The following is an 8,741-nucleotide window of genomic DNA, read 5'->3' on the forward strand; positions in this document are numbered from 1 at the left end:
GTAAATAATATACCTGGGGTGTAAACAGCAACAACTCAAAAAAGAAAACCAGCCCAACCCAACAATAACACGCTCAACGTTCGTTCGCTTCACAGTCACACAGTCACTCATAGCTTATACAACGCTCTCACACTCGGTTGCTCCACCGTGCGCCATCGTCCTCGTTCGCGATGTTTCGCTATTTGCGTTCTTCCATTTGCCATGTCCATGGATCTCTTCTCGCTGCATCGAAAACCACACTTCCATCTCACACTACCTTCTTGCGCGGTAATGTTCTAATCTTTCTTTCGATGCCTTCACTTTAGGGTTAAATTGATTTATTACTTGTTTTTCTTTACTCAACGGTAGATAGAATGATTTTCCGGTTGGTTTGTGTATTTGAATTTAGTGTTTGTGAAATTCTATGCTTTTATACTTTTGGTTCTACACTGATTTTTTTTTTTAATTTTTTTTTTTTTATATTGATTTGATATTAAGCTCTCGTATGATATAAGATCTTATATGATGATGTTGCGTTGTAAGACTAGATGAGATATGATTACAAATGACAACATTAGAGAGAGTTGAAGTAGCACCTATAGTAGGAAAGACGGTGGAAAATAGGCTTCTGTGGTTTTGACATGCTTAGAGAAGACTTGTAGATGTTGTAGTAAGGAGAGTAGATCAGATGAAGTATCGTCAGACAAAGGAAGACCTAAAAAACTATTAAGAAAGATTTATATGGTTTATAGTAGCACATTATGGCCTAATTTGATCCATGTAGCTAATCCAATGTAATTACATGGGATAAGGCTTGGTTGTTGTTAATAATATATTAACCTCACTCTCATATCATATAGGATCTTTTTTATTTTGTTTTTGAAGAACATATCATATAGGATCTTAAATGGCTGAAATCAAGAAAATAGAGAAAGTTTGGCAATTACCCAGTTAGTGATAGATAACTGAAATCACTGCATCAAGCTATGAAGCATGGACTCTGACACGGACACGTCGACACCGCTAATGTAAAAAATATAGGACACCAACACCGTTACATACATGTTAATTTATTTAAGACGATCTAAAATGAAAACTAAAATACATATATAAACATCTAACTTGAGCAATTTATGTCATTAGAAAAAGTTCTACAACAAGATATCATTTGACCTTTATTTATTCATCTCCTGTCATAAAAGCTAAAAATGATATAATCAACTATAATGTCTATAGCCCCTAATTGATCAACATTTCTCAAAAGATATGTAACTCTTGTATATATGGTGTGCAGAAGCAAGAGAGAAAAAAAATTGTTTTAGATATTTGTTTGGGTTGTCCGACACGGCTCGTATGAGTGTTACACAGGTGTCGGACACCGATCGTAGGAGTGTCGAAGTAAAGAAAAAAACAATTATTTAGGACACCGGTTCGACACGTGTCGTACGGGTGTCATAGGAGTGTCGGACACCGCGACACGCCTAGTCCTAGACGTGTCCGTGCTTCATAGGCATCAAGTTTTAGTATCCACCTCAGGTTATCTCAACAATTTTATGAGGGGTGTTTTTGATTCTAAGGGGTCAGTTTTTTGGGTTAAATTCATTTATTTGATTTTTCTTTCCTTTTTGTTGAAAGATTGGTGCAGTAATGGATGGGATTGGTTGTGTATTTGAATTGAGTATTCCTGATTTGTTCGTGCTTATTTCTTAATTGAATTGTTTTGATATAATATTCAGCTCACAGACAACCAAATCAGGAATGGGATTGGTTGTCTGTTATCATCAAATTTGATCTTAAATGGCTGAAATTGAGAAAACAAAAGAGATGTGCTAGTGATAATGATAGATAGCAGGCAACTAGATACCATAAATCATTTTGTGTATGTTTGGATTCACTTATGTGAGAGACAAAAGTGATTATAGACACATAAAACTGTTTTTGACATGCTTGTGTGTCTACGAGTAGAATTGGTTTTACCTCTTGAATGAATTCTAACTTGATTTGGGGCTTTTGCATCAAACCTGATTTTTAGCCTTAAATATGTTGGTCATATTTCACTTTTACTAAACATAAATCACTTTACATTCAACACACTTTAAGCAAAATCAATTTTACATAATTGATTAATTGAAAGTCAATTTTTGCCACCGCATAATCAAATAGACACGATCTTTTTATTTATTTAGTTTTTTCTTTAATGTCATCTCAACAATCTTAGGTCCTTTTCAAACTCTTGAAACTGCAGGATATGTTAGAGGATTTTCTAGTGCAAGCTGGGGTTTGAACGGGAGGAATCAAAGTGAGAATGTAAATTCAAATGCAAGTGCTCGTCCAAATTTTACGCGGGATAGGGAGAATGTTAACTCCCTAATTGAGAATAAGGCTGAGATTGGTGGGAATTTCAGGAAGATGGACTTTGTGAGAGGAAGTGTAGAAGAAAATGAAAAGGGTGTTATGGGGGGTTATCTATACAATCAGTATCATTTTCAGCATGATGCTGATTTTGTTCATATCAAGATGCGTCGTAACAATACCTTTGTTACAGTGACCGATTCTAAAGGAAATGTAAAACTTAGTGGCTCTGCTGGTTCCTTGAAAGATATGAAATCAGGGCAAAAGCTTTCTAGGTATGCTGCTGAAGCAACTGCAGAAGTGGTTGGTCGAAGATCTAGAAGTTTGGGGTTGAAATCTGTTGTCATGAAAGTGAATGGATTTACTCATTTTCGGAGGAAAAGGCAAGCAATATTAAGCTGGAGAGAGGGATTTTCTGATTCTCGAGGAGATAGAAATCCAATTGTATACATTGAAGATACAACTCGTCGTCCCCATAATGGCTGCAGACTGCCAAAGAAACGACGTATCTAGTTATTTTTACAGGGATGGTTGAAGAAGCTTTATTTGACTTGGATGAAGATATAGTTTAGGTGCAGATTAAAGAAGCTTTTGTTGAGCTTATTTTCATTATGACTTTGTTTCATACCTATATGTTTACATTTTGTACAATAATCAGAATTTTTGTAGCAGCATATCTCTACTGAAAGGCTGTGTATTATTAATTGCAAGGTTTTGGGGCTCAAATTATCATTTGAAATGATGTAGTAAACTCTTCCTGTAATAGTCCAATTTCAATTCTTTCTTCCATCAAATTATAATTCCAAATTGCAAATTATTTTGATTGAGCTGCTTTCCGACTACATGAGTTGTTAAAAGCAGGACAATTGTGAATTGTGATGGCCTTTTCTCCTTGTTTCCAATGGCTGAGCTGCATTTCCTCTTGGTGTTAACAAGATAATGGATTGGATTTGTGCATTAGACGATTATTCTTACTTGTTGGTCATAGATCAAGATTAGATAACTCGTTGATACTTAACAAAATATTCATCAGAAATCAACATCAAAAGTAATTAACAATCACAATAGTGATACAAAGTGATTAGTAGATTGAGAACTCTCCAAAGGTTCATATATTAAAAAAGGTTTACGTTTATAAAACTGAAGGGGCGAGAAGAAAGAAAAAATAACAGCCAACCGCTCTAAGTTTTTGTTTTAAATGACATTACCTTAGTTTTTTCTCGTGAACTTACTATGGACCTCCAACTTTTAACCCTTAACTCAAACCAGTTGAGTTGTTCGCCCTCCTTCCAACATGCTCTAAGTGAGTCTTAATTGTTAATTTTGTGCAATTTGTCGGATTTGTTTTTGAGTTTAACCAGCACCCACTGACAGTATAACATATTTTTACACTAACATCCAATAAAAACCATTAATCTACCATGTCATAAAACTAATTTCAAAACATCTTTGGGATATACACCCCACCATCAAATGGGGGTTTGATTTATTGGCACGTGCAACGTTCCCGTCACGTGCTAATTCGTTTGGGCCTTGAAGTTAAACTTGAGCGCGTTCAAAGCACACGAAAGAGCATTTTTTCACATTCTGTAATAACAAACAATACTTTCATTCTCAACTCTGCTTCGTTCTTCCTTCTTCCATTTCCAATCAAACGACGCCGTAACCACCGTAGATCTCAAACACCATCATGTGGCGGAGAATCGTTTCTTCTCCTCACCTCAAAACCCTAACTTCTTCATCTCATTCTCATCCTCGATCCGCCATCGCCGGTCTCCGATTCGCCGGCCTCAGCCGCCACGTCGCCACACAATCAGGTATCTTCACTGTTCATTTCTCTTCTTCGATTGCCTTGTTCTTGATTTTGATGAATTTTGATTTGGTTGTGATTGTAGCTGGTTCGGTGAAGAAGACAGTTGAGGATGTAGTTCCAATTGCTACCGGTCATGAACGTGAGGAAATTCAAGCTGATCTTGAGGTACTTATTCATCGTCATTATTTCATTTTTTTAATTGAACGAAATTTTAATGCTAGTGATGTTAAATGTTATGAATCGATTTGAATTTTTGTGATAATATTAATATCCATTTTTATTTATAACTTGTGTGTATTTTTATGAATTCAATTTTTGTGATAATATCCACTTTTATTTTTCCATTTTGTCAATTTCCTATGCCTTGAATCCGAACTACTCTTATTCTGATATAAATATGCTGATTTTAAATTTTAATCTGAGGATCATTTTTGCTGTAACTTGTAAGATTTTTCAATCATGGATAGCGGAAAACCACTATAGCGAGTTAGGATACTCTCCATTTATTATCCCATTACTAAAGTTTTTAAATGTTTTGGGGTGAATAAAAAGATTTGGACTCAATTAACTTTTGTATTTATATTTCCAAAACTATAGTAATGGAGGAAATGTAGGCAATAGAAAATGGAGAGGATCCTAACCCCAATATAGTTGCTATTTCAAAACACATTGTACTAAATAGCATATGGTGGAACAATAGTGGTTTGTTGGAATTCTGCTACACCATAGAGGTATAGCGCTTATAGCTGCTATATGACAAGACTTCATATTATATAGGTTACTTTTGGTATTTGAAGACTTTTTTAACTTTGTATTTTTTGTTTGTTTAGGGAAGGAATATCCTTGAAATAGACCACCCTGAAGGTCCTTTTGGCACGAAGGTTAGTAATGTTCTTGTTTCTTCATACAATTATATATGCAAGCTGAGGTTTAATTCGTTTTAAAGTTGTGTTGTGTGTTTTGATGTTGCTTTCCTATGTGTGTGTGAATTAGTTGTTTCCAAGGTTGATTTTGATGTGGGTTGCGGAATGGTTTTGGTTTATTTTTTGGTGACCTTAATTTAGAAAAGTGATTTTGGCAAAACTAATGTTGTTTGGAGTGTGTTGTTAAAAATCATTATGGATATTTATACTTTAATTACCTAAAGGGTATGAGTCCCTGTTTCATTCTTCATATTGTCTTTTTCTTTTCTATTACTTATTTTCATTATTTCAGTTGCAAATGGCACAAATGTTGCTGTAACCATACTCAATTGTAAGATAAAATATGGAACACTATTTAATCTTTTTGAAGTTTGGTTCATTTATATTTTTAGTGCTATGAGTCCTTAGTTTAAAGAGAAACTATTAAGAAAGACCCAGAGATTAAGGAGTTGATTGAGATATGATATATGATAGAACATTATAGGGCCGTTTGATCCATGTAGCCAACCCTGCTTAGTGGGATAAGGCTTGGTTGTTGTTGTATACGGTCCCTAGTCTTCCTACCTACCCTTCACTGAGTTATAACACCCAAGTCTCCTAGGGATGGTATTATAAGATCAAAAGACAATGAGAATTAGATTGGACATGAGTGTAACTTATAATGACCAAACATTTTTTTACCTCCAAATTATCATTCTTCAAAAATTAATAATTTGAATGTAAGATTTTAAAAAACATCTATCAAAATCCATAAAATTAACAGAAGCACTGCATATAATCAATTACTTGTTAATAAGTAAATTCAAATTGCAAAGACATGTAGAAGGCTGGAACTACAAAACTGATTATTGACTTGGAATTTGGGACTAACTATCATACCATCAATCTACAATACCTATATAATTCGATACAGAAGCAATCTTCTGGAGTTTCTGCTCAGACAAGACGCTTGCATCGACGAACAAACATATAGATATGTATTAAATATATTAAATTTGGATGCTAAGTTGCTTACATTGGATATTCTTTGGAAGTAAGCATGAGGATATTGGTAAATTGTTGGTCCTGTTAACAAGTTGCTATCCTCAATTACTTCACCGTACTCGGTTGTAAGAGGTGAAGAGTAACTGTGGCTGGAAAATCAAGGGGTTTTGTAGCTTGTTGAGCTTTAAGTTAACACATTTGTAGTTTTGAAGTTTCCAAAGTTTAAAGACAGAAAATAGGCGTAAAGATGTTTTATGAAGGTTGGTGAAGAGTAACCATGGCTGGAAAATCAAGGGGTTTTGTAGCTTGTTGAGCTTTTAGTTAACACAATTGTAGTTTTGAAGTTTCCAAAGTTTAAAGGAAAAATGTGCTTAAAGATGTATTATGAAGGTTCTGAAGTGTGCTTGATATATGTTAATAATTGCTGTAGATTCACATTGTCCACGTTGTCTAATATATGTCTTTGAAGTATGCTTGATATATGTCTGCTTTCGCTGTTTATAGGAAGCACCTGCCGTTGTTAAGTCTTACTATAACAGAAGGATTGTTGGATGCCCCGGTGGTGAGGGTGGTAAGTGTTGCCTGTCTTTCTTTACGAATCTGCGTGCAAACCTTTTCACAATCTGGTGATAAGTACTAGAATTTGGTGCATGTTATTATATATGAAAAAACTTGTTTTTTTAATGCAGAGGATGAGCATGATGTTGTCTGGTTTTGGCTGGAGGAAGGCAAGCCCCATGAATGTCCAGTGTGTGCACAGTATTTTCAGGTAAATTGAGCATCATGTTTATAACTATTTTTACTGGTTACCAAGATCAATTGAGTTAAATGTCAAGATATGTAAGTATGTAGATTGAAAAATATGTACTTGTTTGCACATTATTGCCCTCAACTTTCACGGACTTCATAGGTTGATGTTGCTCCTAAAAAATCTGTGTTTTGACATGCTTTGATTTCCTTTAATAATTTGAATGACTTGAATAGTTTGAAACACAATTATCTGACAATTGATTGTTTGGTTTTTGAAGTCACACCTTGTCGCTGTTTAATGTATACTACCTCCATTCCTAATTATAAGATCCTTTTGACAATTTTATTAGTCCCTTTTCATAAGATCTCTTTGGTATTTTTAACTACATCAATTATTTCTTTACCAACATATTCCTATTTATTTTACATCTTTTTCTTCAGTCAACAATAAATACTATGTTGAAAACATAAAGTAACTCTTTCTCATATGGGATAAAATTGTAAAAACAATAGTAATTACAAACAAATTTAATATTACAACCAATTTTCTTAATTCCCGTAATTTGGCCAAAAGGGTCCTATAGTTGGGGATCGATGTAGTATATAATGCTATTATATTTTAGCAAGAATAAACCCTCTATGACAGTGACATATATAAATGAGACATCATATACAAGAATTCTATTTTAAAACTTTGTTCGTCACTGATTAACACTTCTAGTCAGTCGTCGACCTCTAAAATAATTGACGAGTTAGAGAAATGAATGTTTTGGCACTAGGTGCACTACAGAAGCTTGAACTTAATTTGAGTTTGAAATATTCATCCTTTAGCCAAAATTTGTGCAGAATTTAAATTGTTGTCTTTTACCAGTGTCATCACTCATGAATGCTTTGATCCATATCTGAGCTTATGTTTTGTTTGATATAAAGAAACCACGGTGTAGTGTATGCTGACATCGAAAAAGCATGCATAAAATTCCTCCATGGGGAATATATATAGCCACCTCTCGTCCATATTATTTAAATCAGTGCAGTGTATCATGTTTACAGCTTTTAGAAAAAATTACTTGAAAATGGAATAAGAATAGTTGGAACAAAATTCATTTGAATTCTTTTCACCAATTTCAAATTCTAGTTAAATACAGATGACCATTTCAAATGGGTGCTTTACTGCTTATTAGAGCTTTTTTTGTTTTTGTTTTGCATTACAGCTTTAAGTGGTGCTAATTAATTTTTTTGGTTCTGCGTTACAGCTTGAAGTGGTGGGACCTGGCGGTGATCCTTATGGACACCATTGATCAGATGCTGCAGTTTTCCTTCAGGAATAAATTTTCCAAAGAGATTGTTTTACATTCCTACCTTTCAAAATCACGTTGCAATGCTTTGTTTGGTTTTGACTGGTCTAGACCTTGCGGTTCAGAGAGTTTCTGTGATTATTTAGACACAGGGTGGTCATTTGATTAAGCTACAAATCCTGTTAGGTTGTCATTTTTGGTCTGCCTAATAATTGATAGCAACGCTATGATTCTTTAACAATGTTTTTTTCTTTTGAAATACGCATAACCTGCAGCTACTTTTAGCACCTATCCACAAAAGGGACTACAAGTTTATTTCAAGAAAAGCCTCCGCTTTGATCCATTAGGTGAAAAAGCGGTCAATTTTTAGTCCTTAGAATTCAAACATGGGACATGTTAATCCCTCCGTCGGCCTTCATCCACCAACTGATGTTTTTGTGTTGAATTTGATCCACCAGTTACTGTTGTGACTTGACTGTTGGTTGGTTTATTTTCAGAGTCATTTATATGAAAAATGTGGAGACAATCTGGTCTCTATTTGAAATTAAATTAAGAGGGAAACTTTGGTTCCTTAATCGGATTTTGAGTGCCCTTGCCCTAAATCGAGGCATTCTTCTATTTATCTTCCTCCTTTCGTTGAAGGGC

General features: G+C 34.5%; 2 protein-coding genes across 3 annotated transcripts; both read left to right on the forward strand.

Annotated features, from left to right (window-relative positions):
* The first annotated feature begins 68 nt into the window (after positions 1 to 68).
* Positions 69 to 3,125, forward strand: LOC146951423 (small ribosomal subunit protein uS11m-like). Its single transcript, XM_085747402.1, has 2 exons — positions 69 to 267; positions 2,225 to 3,125. Exons 1-2 carry the CDS (start codon positions 171 to 173, stop codon positions 2,842 to 2,844), a joined length of 717 nt encoding a protein of 238 aa, XP_085603528.1. The 5' UTR covers positions 69 to 170; the 3' UTR covers positions 2,845 to 3,125.
* A 773-nt stretch (positions 3,126 to 3,898) lies between these two features.
* Positions 3,899 to 8,387, forward strand: LOC146951424 (cytochrome c oxidase subunit 5b-2, mitochondrial-like). 2 transcript variants are annotated; one of them, XM_085747404.1, is made up of 6 exons: positions 3,899 to 4,148; positions 4,227 to 4,309; positions 4,975 to 5,025; positions 6,556 to 6,622; positions 6,741 to 6,820; positions 8,055 to 8,387. In XM_085747404.1, exons 1-6 carry the CDS (start codon positions 4,022 to 4,024, stop codon positions 8,097 to 8,099), a joined length of 453 nt encoding a protein of 150 aa, XP_085603530.1. In that variant the 5' UTR covers positions 3,899 to 4,021; the 3' UTR covers positions 8,100 to 8,387. The 2 variants fall into 2 exon arrangements, with proteins under 2 accessions (XP_085603530.1, XP_085603529.1); XM_085747403.1 differs by having other exon boundaries at positions 3,899 to 4,309.
* Positions 8,388 to 8,741: the final 354 nt, after the last annotated feature.

The sequence above is a fragment of the Medicago sativa genome, chromosome 2, assembly GCF_051527215.1.
Source record: "Medicago sativa cultivar Bolivia chromosome 2, Bolivia_mono, whole genome shotgun sequence".
Lineage (NCBI taxonomy): Eukaryota > Viridiplantae > Streptophyta > Magnoliopsida > Fabales > Fabaceae > Medicago > Medicago sativa.

Excerpts from the sequence above, each read along its gene's own strand:
- LOC146951423 (XM_085747402.1), top strand. The coding sequence starts at position 171 with ATGTTTCGCTATTTGCGTTCTTCCATTTGCCATGTCCATGGATCTCTT. Across the intron at positions 268-2,224 it reads TCACACTACCTTCTTGCGCG|GATATGTTAGAGGATTTTCT; the intron begins GTAATGTTCTAA and ends TTGAAACTGCAG.
- LOC146951424 (XM_085747403.1), top strand. The coding sequence starts at position 4,022 with ATGTGGCGGAGAATCGTTTCTTCTCCTCACCTCAAAACCCTAACTTCT. Across the intron at positions 6,623-6,740 it reads ATGCCCCGGTGGTGAGGGTG|AGGATGAGCATGATGTTGTC; the intron begins GTAAGTGTTGCC and ends TTTTTAATGCAG. Across the intron at positions 6,821-8,054 it reads TGTGTGCACAGTATTTTCAG|CTTGAAGTGGTGGGACCTGG; the intron begins GTAAATTGAGCA and ends TCTGCGTTACAG.